The 23888-nt window shown below is 38.2% G+C and overlaps 1 protein-coding gene across 1 annotated transcript in view; it reads left to right on the top strand.

The window, feature by feature from the left end:
- LOC120535729 (CD209 antigen-like protein C) overlaps positions 1-19828 on the top strand; it is a 53223-nt gene extending 33395 nt beyond the window's left edge. The window contains exon 6 of the mRNA XM_039763755.1: positions 19206-19828. Coding sequence (XP_039619689.1) covers positions 19206-19326 — 121 coding nt within the window. The 3' untranslated portion in view covers positions 19327-19828. The remainder of the gene's footprint in view (positions 1-19205) is intronic.
- The last annotated feature ends 4060 nt before the right edge of the window (positions 19829-23888 follow it).

The following is a 23888-nucleotide window of genomic DNA, read 5'->3' as shown; positions in this document are numbered from 1 at the left end:
TGAGGAATCCACGAGAACTGATCACCTGGTACCACAAATCACCATTTATTTTGGTGCATCAGCCTTTCAGCAATTAAAAGTAAAATAAATATGATCAAGAACCTTAAAATATAAGCTCTTATATATATTTCTCTTCTGGTTCCACTATACACTAACACTTCAACCTCTCCAGGATATGGGCAGTTGTATGTTTTTGACACAGCAGCAAGCTACTGAAGTACGCTTACAAAACAAAGCAAAGTGCATGCAGTGAAAATTTACTTCTCCAGCTAGATTCCATGCTCAGAACCATCAACCCCTTCAGTAAATCATACAAACACATGCATGAAATCGCTCAGTCCAATCCAACAGCATCTGTATGAATGGCTTTCAAGGGAAACCCTGGGCAGGATTTACGACGATACAATGCCCCAACATGTCACACCGATGTTGCAGCGATTTTCGTCTGAGAAGATGGTGAACCCCCTACTGAAATGGACATTTGCATCTATCTAGAGGCAGCTCCTGTAAACAAATTTCCACGCTCAGTATGAATTGCGATCCTGTGGTTTACCCACTTTTATTCCCTAACGGAGACATTGGCTGGCACAAAGATTTACAACGTGTTCCCGATAAAAGAACCGCCAAACGAATCAGGTCTAGATAGATAGATAGATAGATACTTTATTAATCCCAAGGGTCTACTCCATGCCATTTTTACGCATAGGCCTACAGATTATCAATGAGGAATACATTTAGTACTTTGCACTCTAGCGGCAAACTATTCCAACAGTACGTCGTAGATGCGTATGTTAAAACAGAGGGCACGCGTCTCAACTATCTCAGATTACATCAACAACATCTGCGCGTGGAACAATACAAATGACTATCAGACGCACTGCAAGCAAAGGGTGAAAATAACAACGTACGTGTAGGCAAAATGATCATATTTCCGTCCACATTTCCAGGAAGTCCAAAATACATGCAACAAAACTATTGTTGTACGTGGCTTTTTCTACGGGTAGATCTTTCGACTCATTATCTGTCGTCTCCAGCAAAACACCTATTCATAACTGCGTCTTTCAAGAAGTATTTCTTTCTTCTTGATTTCTGAATTCCTTTCTCACCGTTTTCCGCTCCTATTCTTACACCACCGTATGCTGCGGCGGGCGTTGGCTAGTATAAAATTATTTTTATATATACTACAGTATTTGTATAAAGCTCTCTCTGTAATAAAAAGAAAACAAACATAATACATTTTCAGTTTCTAGGTGCCTTCTATTAGTTTTTGGGTTTTAGAGCAAATATTCTTTTTGGATCCTATATTTAGATAGATGACAATAACTTCATCTTTGTAAATGCATATCTTTCTGAGCAGACTTAGAATCAGATCACTGAGCCATTCGTGTCTACATAGATTTCTGAATTTGGATTTGAGCCTAGAAAAACTTCCTTCAGCAGTTGCTACTGATGCAGGCATTTGTATTATGAATTCTTTAGAAAGATAAATGGCAAGCTCTAATGACACCTAAACTCTTAAACTTGAAGTATCTTCCACTAGGCATACCTCTTTTTTCCTGGATAGGGCCATAAGCCCAGATGCCGATTACCAGAAGACCATGTTCAAATGAAGGCAAAGTAATGTTTGTTACAACATAATGAGCTAATGGGTATGTGATTGTAGTTACATGCACGTGCTTTAGTTATTGTTTATGTTCACACACTCATGTTTGTCAATCATAAAAAAACATGTTTTGGGTGCAATGGAGTTTGTGTTGCTGCTACAGTTATTGATACAGTATATGCAGTGGTGCACATACATCTTCTGAAAGAGAGAAAGAATGACAGATATGTCGAATATGTTATGTTCATATTGTCTTTGTAAGTTAATGGGACAATATGCATAAAAAAGAGATAGTGCATATGATAAACCTGTTTCAGCCTCTTCCTTTGGACTACAAAATATTACCAATAAAAAAGGTCTTTTATTTCTGTAGCCATCCTAATTGTTTGCACCATCAGGTTAGCCCCCTGAGCAGTGAGCTACACTGGCTGACTTGAAAACATTTTGACAAAGCAAACAGCGGTGCATCTGAAAGAAAGGAGAGAACTGAGCAAAACAGTCATTGTTACAAATTGCATATGCACTAAAACACAATGAATTTTTAAAACTTCTGGTCCTAAGGCATTTCTGTAAATATTGATGCTTTCTCAATTCATCTAACAACTGCATGCACAGGATAGTGAGCAAGTTCAGTTTGTAATAGTGTGGAGTCTAAAACAGGTATTAAAAGTGCAGAGCTTTTCATGGCAAATTTATTATAGACCATCACGCTGAACAATCTAATAACTTTTGAGCCTTGAAAAAACTGTTCATGGTCACAGGCAGCCTATGGAATGGTATTACAGATTGAAACTGATGCTGAACTTGTTAATAAACTACCCCACTCAGCTTTTAATTATTGCACATTATGTGCCTGATTCCTTCTTCTCTGCCGTCCTAATTGTTTTTGTGATGCGTCCAATGTTCATTACACAGGCTGTAGGTATGCTCATGACAGTGCTATGGTAGTTTTTGCTCCATTGATCATACCAGTATAGTTTAGAGATTTTCTGCACAGGGAGGCAAAATTCAGGGACTGTAAAAAATAGTTGCTGTTCTGCCCCTTCCTCCTTTTCTTCACTTCTGCACCCAAAAGCATTCAGCAAAACTACTTCCCACACCTCAAAAACTGCACTATAGACAGTATGTTCTTCTTACTACTACTACTTTCTATCAGCTTACATTTACTGTTCTGTCTGCTGTCCTGTGTAGTTTTGGCAGGTCTAACATTTAAATGGCAGCTCACTTGTCTTGCCATTAGGCTTTGGTCCAAAGTTATAGTATATCTTCACCGTCCAATAGCCAGTTATGATGCACTTACGTTTTAAAAATAGTATGCCAGTACATGAAATCAGTGGCAAGATCCATGTCCCATTTCCAAATTATACGTAGAGCTTATCCTTATAAGTATATTGTACCTCTCAGAAGTACATATACTGTATAGTAGAAACAGGTTTAACACTAGAATTACCAGAGCCAACGAAAAAACTCATAAATCCGGCCCACCTTAAATCCCTTCACACCTCTCCATCAGCGTCTTTTGTCTTCTAAATGTGTCGATAAGCCCAAGCAGCAAGGAGCCTGCTATACCATCCCCCCACCGCCGCAGAACGGGCAAGAAGTTCTCCCAGTTCCTTCCTTGATTGATTATCCGGGAGTTGTAAGGGGAAATAATTTGATGTGTGTTTTGTGTCTACAACAATCTATGAAAACTCATCGTTAAAATAGAAATGTTTTTCATGTTTTAGTAATAAATGACAAAATGTAGACATGAACTGTATAATGTGTGAAGGCTGATGGCCAAATATCAAATAAACACATTCACAAAAGGTGCAGGTACAACATGATAGCTTCCATGGTGCAGCGGATAGAAATTCCGATTTATAATCCAGAGAATGTGAGTTTGAAACCAGCACCCCCACAAATTTACTGTTTTGAGTAGTGAGCTACTCTAATTGTTAGTATTATAAAATAAAAACATACATTTGATTTGTGTCTGTAACAGCCAGTGTAAATTTATAGAACTTGTAAAAGTTAGCATTTTTTTTTTTAACTTTTATTCTCCCAGTCACGATCATGATGCATACTACCGCTCCCCAGGGATCTGACGTTATTAGTTCCCGTGTGGGTAGAAGGCTGAAATTTGGCAGGCACATTCCTTACAGCTTACTTACAAAAGTTTGGCAGGTTTCATTTCGAAATTCTACGCGTAATGGTCATAACTGGAAGGTATTTATCTCCATTTACTGTAATGGAGTTGAGCTCGAAAGCCGTGGGGGGGCGGAGTTTCATGTGACATCATCACGCCTCCCACGTAATCACATGAACTGACTGTCAACGCAGTGCGTAGAAAACCAGGAAGACCTCCAAAAAGCGCAGAAGAAAACATGCATTATATAATTGAGAAGGCAGCGAAACAATAAGAAGTGAGCGAGTGACATATACTACCATATTCATGAGTGTTGCTACTTCGGAAAGAAGGCAAGGTGTAAACCTAAACTTTTAACTAAGTTCATAGACAGGCTGCCGCTGGCGTTTCTCATGCCCACGGGTAATGCGGGATACAAGTTTAATGAGAGGACGCAGGATATAAACGAGAGTTTTGATCACTTTGTAACTAAGTTAAAATTGTAGGTGAAGGGGTGTGCTTATGTAAATTCCGGGAGACTGTGTTTGTGGGGGATTGACAGTTAAGGCGGGTGGGGGAGTCACATCATCTCCCCTCCCATTTACCTCATTTCGCTCTGAGCAGAGCTCCACGGCTAACGCCGTCTTTCAAAGCAACTTCGTCACACTGCCACAAAATACTCACAGAAAAATCCACAAGTTAGTACACACGCTGTCTCTAGAGTTTCTCCACACTGAATCCTCCAGGCACTACTTACAAAAGGTTACATTGACAATCGTGTTATTTTTAAAATCTTTCCTTTTCTTAGCACAAGCACAACTGAGAAGCTTCGATGCATGTGCTCCATAACGCGTTAAAAAATAATGCATTTAATCACACTTTGCATTACAAGCAAAGGGGATCTTTTGTCAATGCATGATTTCCTGGTACACCGATTACTTTGATCAGCGCATCCCTATTCATTGTACCCTCGCACCACCTTGGTTTGAGAAGAAGTATGAAAAAATATGAGGTTAACACAGAAAAACAGATCACCAATTCAAGCTTTATGAATAATCGATTCGCCATCAATAATTGTTTTGGTAAAGCCATACTCAGTGTAATCCTCCTTCCATTTTATAATTTTTCCGCCACTAGCCATGATTAAATGAGTAAAATGTAAAATGTAAAAAAGTAAGAGCGAAGCGAGGGTGACTTATTTAGGCAGGCATATATATGACAGCAACACTCATGACATTGTCAATCATGTTAAAATGTTTCCTTTTCTTTTTCATTACTTTTTTAACACACTACTTCTCCGCTGCGAGGCGCGGGTATTTTGAGATATATATATATATATATGTATATATATGAATGACCTCCAAAGAGCGCTGAGACTTTTGATCACGTGAATGTGTCTGCAAAAACTGGGGTCTCCTGCCTAGCAAAAGTCGAGCAGCCGCACGCGCGCATAGCTGTGCTGGCCTTTGAGACGCTGACTGCGCTTCTGCCTTAAGTCAAAGTGAGCACTTTTAATTTTTTTTATCCTCCCCCTGAGCTATAGCCCAGACAAGTGCAAACACAGGACCCCTTTTCTACACCGCGGGAAACTAATATTAAGGCGATTCGCAGTTTCTTTTGCACGTATACGATTATGAGGTCGTCAGCTCGGATTATGAAGACACGCACACGAGTGGAGGATTGACAGTGCCATCACAGCCGATTAATGGCAGGGTCGTCTCACCAGTCTACACAAAACCCACCGCGACTGTCCCCAAAAGGCGATCATAACGTCAGCGAACACATCTCTCTATACTATATAAAAGAAAAAGGCAACTTTCCTTTCTTTACACATTTTTTCCTTTTATCCCAAACCAAAGCCTTTCTCTCTTAACACTGCAGAGGACACAAAACTAATTTTCTTTAAATGCCGGTAAGGTACATTACCAGAGGCAGAAATTTGGACGTTCACATAGAAAATGTAATTTCTGTACCACAGCCGTCGTGTAGCGCCTTTCAAAAGGGATCAACTACCGAGAGATGATCCATATACATTTTAGCTGCTGTTAGTACTACTTACCTGTTCTGTTACACAGTCTTTAAAATGTAGTTTACCCGCAACCACTCCAGTAGTGCTCAATGTAGATTTACTTCTTAAAACGTTAATGTTTTACTGTTTAATAACTTATAGACTACATTTTATTTTCCCTTGCACTCAGTGACCAAAGCTATACACACACATATAGACACATACATATATATACACATATATATACCTGTGTGTATGTTTGTATGTATGTGTATATATATATATATACACACACACACACCTATCTACATTATATATATATACACACACACACACACATACATACATACATACACACACACACACATATATATAATTTGTGTGTGTGTGTATATATGATGTAGATAGGTATGTATATACTGTATATATATATATATATGTGTATATGTAGATATGTATATATGTATATAGATATGAAGATATGTATGTGTATATATATATATGTATATATATATATATGTAGACTCAAACTCATTATGACAGCAGCAGTCCAAGCTGTGAGAAAACAGTAAAAATGAGGCGTGTCAGACAGCGTGGTACATTTACTGATGCAGCTAGACGAAAACAACTTCGTGACGCTGCCACCAAATACACAAAACAATTACTTTGACAATCATATTACATTATTTTTAAAATGTTTCCTTTTCTTTTTCATAACTTCATTAACACACGACATCGCATGCGCGGTATTTTGCAATATATATATCACAGCGACACTCATAACAGTGACAAAACAATTACATTGACAATCATGTTACGTTATTTTTCAAATTTTTCCTTTTCTTTTTCATACCTTCTTTAACACACTACTTCTCTGCTGCGAAGCGCGGGTATTCTGCTAGTGGATGGATAAAAGCCAACACACAAACGCTATAAGACATAAACTAAAAATGTTTCACAATGTGTCCCTGAATGAAGGGAGGCTCAAAATCAAAAGTACCAGTCAGTATCTGGTGTGGCCACCAGTTGCTTGAAGTACTGCAGTGCATCTCCTCCTCATGGACTGGACCAGATTTGTCAGTTCTTGCTGTGAGATGTTACCCCACTCTTCCACCAAGGCACCTACAAGTTCCTGGACATTTCTGGGGGGAATGGCCCTAGCCCTCACCCTGCGATCCAACAGGTCCCAGACGTGCTCAATTCCTTCGACGTAAAACACGAATCCGTCCATCACCCCTGGTGAGATAAAACCGTGACTCATCTGTGAAGAGCACTTTTTGCCACTCCTGTCTGGTCCAGCGAAGGTGGGTTTGTGCCCATAGGCGGCGTTGTTGCTGGTGATGTCTGGTAAGGACCTGCCTTACAACAGGCCTACAAGCCTCAGTCCAGCCTCTCTCAGCCTATTGCGGACAGTCTGAGCACTGATGGAGGGATTGTGTGTTCCTGGTGTGACTCGGGCAGTTGTTGTGGCCATCCTGTACCTGTCACGCAGGTGTGATATTCGGATGTACCAATCCTGTGCAGGTGTTGTTACACCTGGTCTTCCACTGCGAGGATGATCAGCTGTCCTTCCTGTCTCCCTGTAGCGCTGTCTTAGGCGTCTCACAGTGCTGACATGGCAATTTATTGCCCTAGCCACATCAGCAGTCCTCATGCCTCCCTGCAGCATGCCTAATGCACGTTCACGCAGATGAGCAGGGACCCTGGGCATCTTTCTTTCGGTGTTTTTCACAGTCGGTAGACAAGTCTCTTTAGTGTCCTGCGTTTTTAGAACTGTGATCTTAAATGCCTACTTTCTGTAAGCTGTTATGGTCTTAACGACCATTCCATAGGTGCATGTTAATTAATTGATTATGGTTAATTGAACATGCATGGAAAACATTGTTTAAACCCTTTACAATGAAGATCTGTAAAGTTATTTGGATTTTTAAAACATTATTGTTGAAATACACAGTCCTGAAAAAGGGATGTTTCTTTTTTTTGCTGAGTATATATATATATATATATATATATATATATACACATACATCCACATATATATACATATCTACATACAGTGGGATTGCAAAAGTCTGGGGAACCTTGTTAATAGTCATTATTTTCATGTATAAATCATTGTTTGTTACGATAAAAAATGTCAGTTAAATATATCATATAGGAGACACACACAGTGATATTTGAGAAGTGAAATGAAGTTTATTGGATTTACAGAAAGTGTGCAATAATTGTTCAGACAAAATCAGGCAGGTGCATAAATTTGTGCACCATTGTCATTTTATTGATTCCAAAACTTTTAGAACTAATTATTGGAACTCAAATTGGCTTGGTAAGCTCAGTGACCCCTGACCTACATACACAGGTGAATCCTATAATGAGAAAGAGTATTTAAGGGGGTCAATTGTAAGTTTCCCTCCTCCTTTAATTTTCTCTGAAGAATAGCAACATGGGGGTCACAAAACAACTCTCAAATGACCTGAAGACAAAGATTGTTCACCGTCATGGTTTAGGGGAAAGATACAGAAAGCTGTCCCAGAGATTTAAGCTGTCTGTTTACACAGTTAGGAACATATTGAGGAAATGGAAGACCACAGGCTCAGTTCAAGTTAAGGCTCGAAGTGGCAGACCAAGAAAGATTTCGGATAGACAGAAGCGACGAATGGTGAGAACAGTCAGAGTTAACCCACAGACCTAGCCAAAAGGCCAAGGCACCAAAGACCTACAACATCATCTTACAGCAGATGGAGTCACTGTGCATCGTTCAACCATTCAGTGCACTTTACACAAGGAGATGCTGTATGCGAGAGTGATGCTTAGGAAGCCTTTTCTCCGCCCACAGCACAAACAGAGCCGCTTGAGGTATGCTCAAGCACATTTGGACAAGCCAGCTTCATTTTGAAATAAGGTGCTGTGGACTGATGAAACTAAAATTGAGTTATTTGGGCATAACAAGGGGCGTTATAGAGGAGAAAGAACACAGCATTCCAAGAAAAACACCTGCTACCTACAGTAAAATATGGTGGTGGTTCCATCATGCTGTGGGGCTGTGTGACCAGTGCAGGGAATGGGAATCTTGTCAAAGTTGAGGGACGCATGGATTCCACTCAGTATCAGCAGATTATGGAGACCAATGTCCAGGAATCAGTGACAAAGCTGAAGCTGCGCCGGGGCTGGATCTTTCAACAAGACAACGATCCGAAACACTGCTCAAAATCCACTAAGGCATTCATGCAGAGGAACAAGTACAACGTTCTGGAATGGCCATCTCAGTCCCCAGACCTGAATATAATTGAAAATCTGTGGTATGAGTTAAAGAGAGTTGTCTATGCTCGGAAGCCATCAAACCTGAATGAACTAGAGATGTTTTGTAAAGAGGAATGGTCCAAAATACCTTCAACCACAATCCAGACTCTCATTGGAACCTACAGGAAGCGTTTAGAGGCTGTAATTTCTGCAAAAGGCAGATCTACTAAATATTGATTTCATTTCTTTTTTGTGATGCCCAAATTTATGCACCTGTCTGATTTTGTTTGAACAATTATTGCACACTTTCTGTAAATCCAATAAACTTCATTTCACTTCTCAAATATCACTGTGTGTGTCTCCTATATGATATATTTAACTGACATTTTTTATCGTAACAACCAACAATTTATATAGGAAAATAATGACTATTAACAAGGTTGCCCAAACTTTTGCATCCCACTTTATATACACATACATATACATACACACATACATACATACACACACATATACGTATACACACAAATACATATATATATATACATACACACACACATATATAAACATATATATACATATCTACATATATACATATACACAAACACACACACATACACATATATATACTGCTCAAAAGAATTAAAGGAACACTTTTTAATCAGAGTATAGCATAAAGTCAATGAAACTTATAGGATATTAATCTGGTCAGTTAAGTAGCAGAGGGGGTTGTTAATCAGTTTCAGCTGCTGTGGTGTTAATGAAATTAACAACAGATGCACTAGAGGGGCAACAATGACATGACCCCCAAAACAAGAATGGTTTAACAGGTGGAGGCCACTGACATTTTTCCCTCCTCATCTTTTCTGACTGTTTCTTCACTAGTTTTGCATTTGGCTACAGTCAGTGTCACTACTGGTAGCATGAGGCGATACCTGGACCCTACAGAGGTTGCACAGGTAGTCCAACTTCTCCAGGATGGCACATCAATACGTGTCATTGCCAGAAGGTTTGCTGTGTCTCCCTGCACAGTCTCAAGGGCATGGAGGAGATTCTAGGAGACAAGCAGTTACTCTAGGAGAGCTGGAGAGGGCCATAGAAGGTCCATAACCCATCAGCAGGACCAGTATCTGCTCCTTTGGGCAAGGAGGAACAGGATGAGCACTGCCAGAGGCCTACAAAATGACCTCCAGCAGGCCACTGGTGTGAATGTCTCTGACCAAACAACCAGAAAGACTTCATGAGGGTGACCCAAGGGCCCCATGTCCTCTAATGGGCCCTGAGCTCACCGCCCAGCACCATGCAGCTCGATTGGCATTCGCCATAGAATACCAGAATTGGCAGATGCACCACTGGTGCCCTGTGCTTTTTACAGATGAGAGCAGGTTTACCCTGAGCACGTGACAGAAGTGAAAGGGTCTGGAGAAGCCATGGAGAACATTATGCATGAGAAGTTTGGTGGTGGGTTAATGATTGTCTGGGGAGGTATATCCATGGAGGGTCACACAGACCGCTACAGGCTTGACAAAGGCATCTTGGCTGCCATTAGGTATCAGGATGAAATCCTTGGACCCATTGTCAGACCCTATGCTGGTACAGTGGCTCCTGGTGCACGACAATTCCTGGCCTCATGTGGTGAGAGTATGCAGGCAGTTCCTGGAGGATGAAGGAATTGATACCATTGACTGGCCACCACACTTTCCTGACCTAAATCCAATGAAACACCTCTGGGACATTATGTTTTGGTCCATCCAATGCCACCAGGTTGCACCTCAGACTGTCCAGGAGCTCAGTGATGCTCTGGTCCAGATCTGGGAGGAGATCCCCCAGAACACCATCTGTCATCTCATTAGAAGCATGCACCGATGTTGTCAGGCATGTATAAAAGAACACAGGGGCCATACAAAGTGCTGCGTACAATTTTGAGTTGCTGCAATTAAATTTTGGCAAAATGGATTAGCCTGCCACATAATTTTTTCACTCTGATTTTTGGGGCATCTTTGAATTCAGGGCTCTGTAGGTTGATCATTTTCATTTCCATCAACGATGTGGCATCCTTTCGTTCCTAACACATTACCCAGTCTATATTAGTATAGATATCCAGGAGGATTTCTTTTTCCCATTGAGATCTGATGTGTTTTCAAAGTGTTCCTTTAATTTTTTTGAGCAGTTTATATATAAGTAGTGTGTTAAAGAAGTAATGAAAAAGAAAAGGAAACATCTTGAAAATAACGTAACATGATCATCAATGTAATTGTTTTGTCACTGTTATGAGTGTTGCTGTCATATATATATATACTTTATATATATACTGTATATATAAACACATTCACACATACACACACACATTATATATACAGTATATATATCTATATCAATATATATATATTTAATATCTACAGTATATATATATCTATATATATCTATATGTATATCTCTCTCTAAATAAATATACACATACATACTGTACATACATACACACACACACATTATTTCTATATCTATATCTATATCTATATATATATGTAGCAAATTACCTGCGCTTCGCAGCGGTGAAGTACTGCCTTAAAAGTTTTATTAAGAAGAAAATTAAACCTTTTTAAACTGAGGGAAAATATACCAATAATTATTTGTTAAGGATCTCTTTGTATACCACATTGTGAGTTCGGCCCTCCGGTTGTAATATGACCAAGCTGTGCACTGAGCTTACTCTTAAGCATGCAAGTACAGTTGGCCATGTGAACAGTAATCTTGTTTCAAATCTCACAGCTTGGATTGCTGCTGTCATAATCGGTTTGAGTTTCATGGTTTGTTTCAATTACGACAGTATTTGTAGGACTTGTGTTGAAGTGACATTCGGCATCTGTCAAGCGTTGTAAGTATACAACCAGTTTCATTGATAACTTCACATGCAGCTTTTGAGAGTTTAAACATTCATAAACATCAAAGTGTCCACTACTGAAATCGTCACCTGTCAATCTAAGATGTTTAAGAGGCATTGGCGGTTGTCCAAAGGTGTAAAATATTTGGCCATTTCGTACACTTGAAAGCTTACAACGAACAATTCAGCGGCAGCCATCAACTCACATGCAGAACAATAGGTGAAGGGCTTAAGCATTTCACTCTTATAGTGCTCCTGTGTAGTATAATTATCTCCTGTTCCGTCATCAGTCCACACCTTGAACCTGTCCCCGTCATTCAATACATAAGACATAATGTTTCTCCAGATATCAAGAGTGAGCCTGATATGGCTGTGCAATATGTAACAAAGAGAATGGAAAAGATAGGTGCCATCTCCGGGCATGGAAACCACTCGGTAAGTGACAGTTCTTTGATTGATGGTGATCACCTCGATAGACATGTTAATGCGGGTACGGTTGGAATGATAAAGGAAATGGGTACCTGAACAATGTAAAGTAAGTCTAAAATACCTACACAATAACTATAATCGTAATAAATGAACAATAAAACAGCAGAGAAGCCGTGGATTAAATAAAAAGACTGTAGTTATCAGCAGGGAGACGTGAATCTCGTGGCGAAGCAAGGAAGGGAATGTAGAGACTGGAGCGACGGACAGCCTTATATAGGCTGGCAGCCAACAACGTGGGAGGCATTGGGATGGGGGACCCAATGCCGCCTCACACGGTGACTGAGCTGCAGGCTATGGACGATATATGTAATGTAAGTAGTATTCAGTTAGCGTTGGGAACCCGCGTACCAAATTTCTTGAAGATGGGCCCATAAGTAACAAAGACTGTTGAAAAGTTGAATGTGTGGCCAACAGTGGTATCATACCACCAAAATAAGTAACAAATTTCAGCCTTCTACCTACACGAGAATTTGGAGAATTAGTGACATTGGAAAGTTCAATATGGTGGCTGACAGTGGCGTCATACCACCGAAATAAGTATGTACATTGGTTTCGGTTAGCGCAGGGAAGCCGCCTACCAAATTTTGTGAAGATGGGGCCATAAATAACAAAGTTCAACATGGCGGACGTTGTCGGCCGTTATGCGTAGAATTTCGAAATGAAACCTGCTTAACTTAAAAGTAAGCTGTAAGGAATAAGCCTGCCAAATTTCAGCCTTTTACCTACACGGGAAGTTGGAGAATTAGCGATGTGTCATTCAGTGAGTGAGTGAGTGAGTGAGTCAGTGAGGGCTTTGCCTTTTATTAGTATACTAGTAGAATACCAAGGCCGAGCGAGAAGTAGTGTGTAAAAGAAACTATGAAAAGAAAAGGAAAATTTTAAAAATAACGTAACATGATTGTTAATGTAATTGTTTTGTCATTGATATGAGTGTTGTTGTCATATCTATATATATCTATATATATATATATATATATATATATATATATATATATATATATATATATATATAGCAAAATACCCGCGCTTGGCAGTGGAGAAGTAAAAAGAAAAGGAAACATTTCAATAATAACGTAACATGATTGACAACGTAATTGTTTTGTCATGTGTACATATATACACACACACATATACTATGGGGTGCGAAACAGGCAAATATATTGATTTTCTAAATATATAAAGTCGGCGTCAGAATATATAAAGTGAAAACTGGAATATATACTGTAAAGTCATTGCCGAATATATAAAGTCAAAAGTTGAATATATAAAGTCAGTGTCAGTATATATAAAGTCAAACTTGTTTCTGAATATATAAAGTCAAAAGTTGAATATATAAAGTCATCGCTGGAATATAATATATAAAGTGAAAACCTGAATATATAAAGTCAGCGTCGGAATTTATAAAGTCATTCCTGATTATATAAAGTCAAAGTCAAAATATATTGATTGAAACGACTCTGAACTGAAGTAAGTTAACAAAAACGTATTCAGAAAAATTAATTAAAAAAACACTGTTCGGTTAATGTTTTGAAAATGATGCATGTGCCCTACCCAGGATTGGTTCCTGCCTTGTGCCCAGTGTTGGCTGGGATTGGCTCCAGCAGATCCCCGTGACCCTGTGATCAGATTCAACAGGTTGGAAAATGGATGGATATTCCAGCACTGACTTTGTATATTCCGACGATGACTTTATATATTGAAGTTTTGTGTTTATATATTCCAGCGCTTACTTTATATTGTGAGGTGGAGGGCTTCGCTATTACTTGTGGGGACGAAACTTCACTTTGGTAACTGATCATGGTCCACTTCAATGGTTATACCGACAGAAAGATACAAACTCTCGCCTCATGAGATGGTTTCTGGGCTTACAACCTTACCGTTTCACAGTAAAACATCGACCAGGTTCTGAACACGTCAACGCAGACGTATTATCACGACTAAATGAACCTGGTACAGAGAGTCGCTTGATTCACAGGAATGTGAATAAAGCTGAGGGGGAGGGTGTGAGCTGGAGGGCTGATCGCACCCCAAGAAGATACAGACGCCCCTGGGCAAACCAGAACCCCTGAAACACAGACTACCCTCACATTGCTCTTTACTTTCTGACTTGCGCTATAACGCGTAATGCAAACCTCGCGCGATACTCCGCTAACTTAAAAGCTTTTTTTTTGCTTTTATCTCTCTCTCTCTCTGCTCCTAGCAGAACTGTCATCTCTGACTTGTCATGGAGCACGTTTAAGCGCATTTGTTGCAGTGTTTGAATAAAAATCCTTCTTGTTTCTACGACCTCCTGTGTCTCTGTGCAAATCTGTGACCCAAGCGTGACAATATATTCCGACGCTGACTTTATATATTCAAGATTTGACTTTATATATTCCAGCTTACATTATATATTTCGAAATATTTCAACGCCGTCTTTACATACTGAGGTTTTGGGAAGCACTGATCAATGTAATCGGTGTACCATGAAATCATGCATTGACAGAAGTTCCCCTTTGGTTGGGCACAGTCTAATCCAGTTGCACGGATGGGTGGGTGGATCTTATACAGTATGTCTGTGCAGGTTTGTTGTTGACCCTGCTCTAACGGATATTTTCATATTCTGCACTTAGCTTTAAAGTCTCCAATATCACTGAAATGCAGCCAGATGCTGCTTCTTTTTCGGCTTTCACTCATTTCTTTACTCTTCTTTTTTCTTCACGATGCGCTTGCATTTAAATCTGGCTCCTCGTCTGTCGCAGCGACAGGTACACAGAGCGACAGTGTTGCTCTGTGTACCTGGCCTGTACCAACACTCGCTGTCTTCGGAGCGTCTGCCCCCCTTCCTTCTTTCACATAATGGTATGATCCTAGTCCGATGTGGAGTGGCGAGTTTCGCTCTGCTCGACGGACATCGGCTCCTCTCGCTCACTTGAAAGCATCGGCACTTAGAGCCGGCTCGTTCGCGAACGACACATCACTATTACTTTCTCACTTGCGCTATAACGCGTAATGCAAACCTTGCGCTATACTCCGCTAACTTAAAAGCCTTGTGCAGCGCCTGTCAGTTGAAAATTGATTGTTTGCTTGCTTTTATCTCTCTCTCTGCTCCTAGCGGAACTGTCATCTCTGACTTGTCATGGAGCACGCTTTAAGCGCATGTGTTGCAGTGTTTGAATAAAAATCCTTCTTGTTTCTACGACCTCCTGTGTCTCTGTGCAAATCATGCATTGACAGAAGTTCCCCTTTGGTTGGAATTGAAACTGTGATTAAATGCATTCTTTTTTTAATGCGTTATGGAGCACATGCATTGAAGCTTCTCAGCTGTGCGATTGTCAATGTAACCTTTTGTAAGTAGTGCCTGGAGGATTCAGTGTGGAGAAACTCTAGACACAGCGTGTGTATTAACTTGTGGATTTTTCTGTGAGTATTTGGTGGCAGTCTGACGAAGTTGTTTCGGAAGACGGCGTTAGCCGCGGAGCTCAGCTCAGAGCGAAATGAGGTAAATGGGGAGGTGATGATGACGTGACTCCCCCACCCGCCTTAACTGTCAATCCCCACAAACACAGTCTCTCGGAATTTGCATAAGCACACCCCTTCACCTACAATTTTAACTTAGTTACAAAGTAATCAAAACTCTCGTTTATATCCTGCGTCCTCTCATTAAACTTGTATCCCGCATTACCTGTGGGCATGTGAAACGCCAGCGGTAGCCTGTCTATGAACTTAATTTAAAGTTTAGGTTTACACCTTGCTTTCTTTCCGAGGTAGCACTACTCATGAATATGGTAGTATATGTCACTCGCTCGCTTCTTCTTGTTTCGCTGCCTTCTCAATTATATAATGCATGTTTTCTTAAACGCTTTTTGGAGGTCTTCCTGGTTTTCTACGCACTGCGTTGACAGTCAGTTTACGTGATTACGTGGGAGGCGTGATGATGTCACATGAAACTCCGCCCCCCACGTCATTCCAGCTCAACTCCATTACAGTTAATGGAGAAAAATACCTTCCAGTTATGACCATTAGGCGTAGAATTTCGAAATGAAACCTGCCCAACTTTTGTAAGTAAGCTGTAAGGAATGAGCCTGCCAAATTTCAGCCTTCTACCTACACGGGAAGTAGGAGAATTAGTGATGAGTGAGTGAGTGAGTGAGTGAGTGAGTGAGGGCTTTGCCTTTTATTAGTATAGATATTTGGAATTATTCATTTTATAACCTGTATAGTACATTTCAGAAAACATTGTGGCACGGATGCAACATTATTCATATGATTCATATTAATTTGCACGCCTTGTAATCAGTGACCGCATGCTTTTTTTTTTCCCGATCTTTCCAGTCCCCACATGTTGCTGTATGTTGCTGTTTCTTTTGTACTCCAGGACATGCAGAGGAAAGAATAGTACAGAGAGGTCAGTTAAGCCTATATGCAATCATCAAATTCAAATGTTAACAGTTCATACACATGCAAGTACTGTCCTTCCTACATTTCCGACATGTGTACCTGTTGCATTATACACACTTCTCTCTATGCTTTGGTTCCTATTACATTGAAAGGACACCTGACACTGACTCAGTTTACTTTCCTGTGGAAAGTGGCGGTCTTTGAACAGAAGCTTGTTGATTTTGCATCCTCTTTTGCTTTATCTATCACCTTTTCTTGTAAGAAGATAAAAACAATCAGATAGATGAAATACCAGTTGAAATAAAGGCGCTTATTGCTTCAAGGGCTCTCCCAGGGCATGGAACAGCTGTTGATTCCCAGCAAAGAAATGGAATAATTTTGCCAGGTAAGGCAAAAAAGTGGAAAGACCTGTTTCTCTGTCTCTTTTAAGAACTAAGATGTCACCTTGCAGGTCTGTGCAGTCTGAATGCTGTCATCGGTAAAGAAAATAATTTTTCTCCCCTTAAAGAGAAAAAAAGGGAAAATCAGGGAATTAAGAAGCAGAATGCAATGAGCACACTGATATAAAAACATGTACCACTGGGCAACTTGATGATGTCATTAGATGTGGCACATCAATAACATGTAGAACCCCTGGCTTCAGACAGTGTTTAAGGAGTTAGCCAGTCACAACTTTACACTTAATGCTGATGGTTGTTCCATCTTTTTGTCCCTGTCTTTCTGCATTTTTCATAGCTGCCAGCTTCATTTACTCTTATGTGCAAGCAGCCTGAACCATTTAAAACCATTATCTTATCTCAACATGCTTCACTCTTTAGAATGACTGTTTATCTACTTTGTCTTTACCATAGCACTGGGGCAGTTTTTCAAAATTATGTTTAGTACTGGGAGCTGGACAAGTTGTGGATGTTGGTTACAGATGTGATTTTCCAGTGACTGTGTTTTTTTTTCTCTAAGCTTGAATTGCAATACATTTTCCATCCATAGGATGGAGTAGACAACTATGAGACTAATCATGCATGTGCATGCTTTGCTGATGAGTTCCTTTTAAATTCACCTTTACTTGCGTGCATGTGTCATGGATTCACATTTCACTGCTTATCAGTTTGAGGGCAGGATTTTAATGAAAGGGGTGTAGTTAAAACAAGTATGAAATACATGCTGCAGATAAAAATAAGCCTAGGGAATTATACACAATCTCCCATAGCTAAGACAGTTAAATCAGTTTGGCTATTAAAACGTTTGTTGTTTAATTAACTGAGATACAAAAAACTATTTTTTGAAATATGAAATATATGGGCACTTCACAAAAATAATGTGGAGCACTTACTGTACATTTTAGGTACTTTCCTGACATCTTGTTTTAGAGAAACTAGCTCCATGGTAGTAAAAAGTAATTTCCATACGTTTTATAGAGGACACAGGTCATTAGTGAACATGCACTGCATTGTTTTTAAATTTTTAGCAGATTGGAGCATAACATTGTGTACCCAACCAACACCCTGCGAGTTGAAGAAGTAAATATATCCTGATAACCTAAAGATAATAAATTCAACAAGCAGTGCATCTTAACCTTTTGTCTATCGTGATCCCTTTTCCAACCATTTAAGAAATATGTGTCCATATCCCATTGAAAACTGCTATTAATTACAATTTCCCTGAAAGGTTTTTTGTTTATTTAGTCAGTCAGTTATTTTCCAACCCGCTATACTGTATATAAGGTGGTCCAGATCTAATTATGCATTTTTTAATACGCTATAACTTATTAAGTTTATTAAATATAAAATCACCTGAAAAATCCCGGACCATTGAGAAGTGTGCGAACTGACGACATGAAGAATCGAGTACAGTGCAGGCATTTACAAAATAAAGTATGCTAGAAATCTGGATCACAATTCTGGGACTACATTTGCTTGGTGCCTAATATTTATTAACTGGTCAGATATCTTATTAAAATAAATAAGCTGTGAAGTAAAACTCTATGTGTGACCAGATAAAGGATAACTGGAAGTTAGATTTAATTTAATGAAAGTGGATGTTCCATCCATCGTTTATGGACATCACTTAATCCATTTCAAAGTAGCAAGAGCTGGAACATAACCTGTCATCTTCGGGATACAAAAGAATACACATTCCAGCTCAGCCTATCTATTAGTAGAAACAGTAGTAGTAGTAAAATGCAATGTTTTCAGCAACTTACTGTTAGAGTGAGCTTTCCATAACTTTTCAGTACTTTCAACAACTTAATATTAGTTATGAACTTAAGTGAAACACTATGATAATTATTTTTTAATATTTTCATTACATAAAGTTGAAAGATATGATCAAATATATTAAGATATACTGTATTATTTACTTTTATATTAATCATTTTACATATCAGTAATATATACTTAAATTTAAAATCGGTTTAATAAAGGTTTATATATACAGTTTAAGGAAAAATAAATGTTGCTATATTTTTTTCTAGCTGACATTAATCAATTTTGTTCTGTAGGAATTTATTTAATAATACCAATCACACAGGCAAGAACTGTGCCTCTATATCCCAGACTAAATGGTATGCAGAAGATTGCAAGCAAGACAGGTACTGGATCTGTGAGAAGAAAGCTTTGTGAAGTACAGAATACAAATTAAATTACCAGCCATCTCAGAAAATTCATATATTGTGACATGATAGCAAGAGTTTACTTATTTGAGCATCTTCTTATTTATTTAAAGAAAATGAATGTTAAACAATTTGTAATGCTAAGTCAGAGGTATGTTTAACATATAATGCTGATGCTTTGTTACCAACTGCATTTACACTATATACAAAAAAATAGCAAAAATGGAAATGGATGAAAATGATATTTTGTACTGTATACTCAATGCCACCTAAATAATTTGTTCAGTAGTAATGCAACTTGTTAACCTTATTGTTGAGAAACTGTAATTTTTTTATGTTTGCTTTCCAGATTAAGATCAAATGTTTTTCTAAAATGGTGAAATAAAAATGTTAATTTTCTTGATCTTCTTCTGCTTATATTAAAATAAGATAGGTAAAGATTGGGATGCCTGGAATAAGAAAAGTAAATGTAAAATAAATGGATAAACCAAAATATACTCTGTACTCTGTAACAAGCTCTTATATGACTTATCATCTTTTTTATGTAAATTTTATAGTTTCATTGTGACATAACATTTCATTTAGTGATTTATTGTAATCCCTAATGTTTTTAAAGAAACTGGTGTTCAATCATTTTGGCAATGATTAAACTTAGGAATAGAAATGTTGTGGTTGGAACATGCAAGTATATTACTGTATAAGTTATATTTTTTATAAACTCATAGTACAATAAAATGAAAGCTCTAGTTTCTTGAGTAAATGCAGATTAGGCATATCTCACATTATTTATGTGTAGAAATCAAATAATAGGCTTATAGGTAAACTGTACAAATAATTTAGTAGATATTTATAAGTAAACCATAAGAATAATTTAGTAGGCATTCAATAGATGTGCTAAACTTACTCTTGTTTATTAAAAGCAGGACAATATTATAGTTGTTACTACTGCTGCCTCATAATGCCACTGTTGCAGGATTTCACCCCTACCTATTGTGTGCTGTTAATTTAGCCATGTGTCTACTGTATATGGGTTTTGCTCCAAATACTCTGGTTGCTCCCTACAGCCCTCTGACAAACATGTTAAAAATAACTGGCCTCTCTGAATTGGCCAGCTGTTAGTGGGTATTGATCTGTGCATCAATGTGTCCTGCAATGTACTGGAACCTTATCCAGAATTGTTTCTTATCTACCTCCTTGTATCTAAAATGGACTTCAGGTCCAGACAACCATATAATTGCATGAAAACGTATTGAAAAGTATTGAAAGTGATATCATTAAGCCATCAGAATTGTGGTGAATTATTCTGTAATGATCATTTCATGTCAAATCAACTGATATTCCAGAAATCCCACATACTTTGGTTTCAAAGAATTCTGAAAAAAAAAGGAAAAAACAGGTGTACCCATGTTATCCGGAAGACACCCTGTAAAATTATTTTGATGTAAGATCAATACTTTCCAATATACAGCCAATTTTGTGAGGGGAGATCAGTTTCACAAGACCATATCTAAAATCTGAAAGCAGGCTCAAATTTTGCATACTGCACCTTTATAGGTATAGCATGTAAAAAATCTAAATGTTTGATCAAAAAATGAAAAAAAATATTTTGGCTTTGCCATGTTTAGGATTTCAGAATGCACACTTCTAAATGATACAGCCTGCTGAAATTTTTTCCATGTTTAAATACATTAACAGGGCTTTTCAAAAGGTTATAAACAAACAAGAAACTGTATCAGGTTTTGACCAGCAGACCTCTCAAATGTGAAAAAATAATTTTGGGTCTAATTTTCAGACCAGCTTAATGCTCTGTGGGAATGCCCAGACATTTTAAAAATTATATTCCCTGTATCCTACATGGTGCCTTCTTTTTTAAAAAACAAGTCTTACTTTTCTTATGTTAGCCTTTCACATTTATTTTCCATTCTAAACTTGGTTTAAATTCACAACTTGTCAGTAATGATAATTATCAAGTTCTTCATCACTAACTTGGGTACAGAATTAATGGCAAAAAATAAATCACTAAAGGCACATTAAGTCCAACACATGAACAACAGCTGCTTGATTTATCATTAAATACAACACTACTTAGAATGAAATGTTGATATCTTGGTATTGCAGCAGCAGGAATGTGAGTCAATTCATTTCTGTTTCAATCGAAGTGCAGAGTGTAGGGCATCTTGGTCTTTGAGATCAAGATGGAACTGTCTCCCACTGACTGTTGTAGATACACTAAACTAAGCAGTGCAATGACACACTGTAATGGCACCCAACAAATATTGTCTTTAGGTGGCCAATGGAATGACTGTGTGATACAGTTTGGATACATGAAACATAGGATGTCTGATTCCACTTCAGTCTTGTCACGAATTAGACCAATCCAATATTTTTAATCAAAAATGCACCCAACATAGCTTCCCATAGGACACTGGTCCAACGTAAGAGACACATCTGATCCATCAGCTGTGTTATTCTGTGAGGGCAGGATCTCAGCTGCTGCTTCAGTGGTGAATATTCGGACAGTCAATTTACTGTCTTCACCAGACACCCAGCTGACTCTGAGTTTGCCATCTTCTGTAGGGATGTAACAGTGGTACTCTCAAGTAGCAAGTACTCTTTTAACCATGGAGAATTGCATTCACTGTTCAGCAACATGAGAAAGGACATTGTCATTTGATATGAAAAAAAATTGACATTTTTGATAACTTAATGATTGAATACTCAATAGTTACCATTATTGACACATTGCACAATCAGCCTATGTTTAAGATGGAAACTAATCATGAAAGATTTGCATAAGAAAAGTAATGTTTGTGTTTTGAGAAAGAAGGGACAATGTAGAATAAAAGAAAAATATTTTTAAAATGATCTGCACATTCCCACATGCTGTTACGGTGCTCTGAAAATGAAGTCCAAAATGTACAAGCGTGTGTGAGCCTGCTTGGTGGTTTAGTTCTTGAGCTGTGGACATGGGAAATTTGATAAAAAAAACGAGGCTGGATAAAATCAACACCCCAAAAGGCAAACTAGCTTTATCTTGCAAAGTATTGATTTTACATCAAAAATATGTACAATGTACAAGGTGTCTACTGACTAACATGGTTACCCCTGGTGATTTTCCATTATTTTTTGAGTATGAAGTGCATTAGCCATTATTTAATTTGACATGGAAAGACACGTCAGTGCTTGTCAGAGGTACATCACAAATTATTCATTAAACATTCAAATGCTACTGGAAAACCCAATGAAAAAATACAATACATTACAACAAATGATCCAAAATATTTTGCAGGAATGGAAACAAGTAACTGCAACAGTAAGTAAAGTAGTGTATTGCTATGGACTTGCACTGCAAAGCGTCTCAGTTCAAAAATTTGCAATGAGGTGAACTGCCAGAAGTCAGCCACGCTCCTGAAATGGGTGTCTCTGAAGTGCTCTCCTTACAGTGTAAGCTTATAGGAGAACTTCTAGTCTCAGCACCGCAGAGACTGCTTCTGAACATTGTGAGTGAAGCGCTTCCTTGGTAACATTTATGGACTCGGCTCTCACTTTACCAGCATGTTCTTTTGAAGCATCTCCTAAACTTCTGTTGTATTGATTTATTGGTCAGCCTTTTGACCACTCGTATTTTTTGCAAACAAGACCCCAGATATGTGAACTTCTCCTCTTGTGTCAGTCACTGCTCCATTTTATGCAAAAAGTTATACTGTAGGTTGTAATAATCATCCCCATTACATCACAATGAAGCGGACAAATTACATACTTGCCAAACATTAACTGTGCCTTTGAAGCAAATTTGATATTGTGGGATCTGGGAAAAATGGATACAGAAATAGAGTTCTGTACTTCACAGAGTTATTCACTCTGTTGATGAAACAGTATGATACAAGTATCTTACCTGCTAATGAAACACAGCAATACCAGCAATTTAATATTTCTAACATACAAATTACTCTATTATAATTAAACAATTAATCTCCCACTGAGTCAATGCCACTTGAACAGAATAATGTGTTTAGTGTTTGTTTAGGTATTTTCGAGATGGAAATCTGAACAACTGAACATCTTATAGAACATTATGATATACACACACAATTTTGAACTAATATCTAACAGGTTATACAAAGAAAATTAATGTAATTTATACAACAAGAAAAAACATTTCACTAAACAATTATTTATACTGTATTTGCAACCATTTAAGAACTAACAAATGGCACTGGAAAGTGGTGATGTGTTGTGCGCTTCTCCTTGTGAATATGTATTTTTTAAATATAATTTTGTTATTTTAATGTATTGTGTGGTCAGTTATCGTGATTATTAATTAAGATTGGCAAAGCCTTTTAAATAACTGGATCAAGTATTCAGAATTTGACATTTAACCTATTAAATATGGAGTTACTGCAATTAGTTAGGCAACAGAACTGGCATGACTCAAGAGTAACCGATCAAAGAGACCTAGGAAAAGGAGAGAAAAGACAGGTGATAAAGTAAGAGGATAACACCAAGGCAACTGAACTCCTTTGCCCAGTATTTTTCTTGCTAGTGTGCAATGGCTGGATAATAAACTAGATG

The sequence above is a fragment of the Polypterus senegalus genome, chromosome 9, assembly GCF_016835505.1.
Source record: "Polypterus senegalus isolate Bchr_013 chromosome 9, ASM1683550v1, whole genome shotgun sequence".
NCBI lineage: Eukaryota > Metazoa > Chordata > Cladistia > Polypteriformes > Polypteridae > Polypterus > Polypterus senegalus.
The sequence above is the reverse complement of the archived record's forward strand: the minus strand, read 5'-3'. Positions and strand labels throughout refer to the sequence as shown.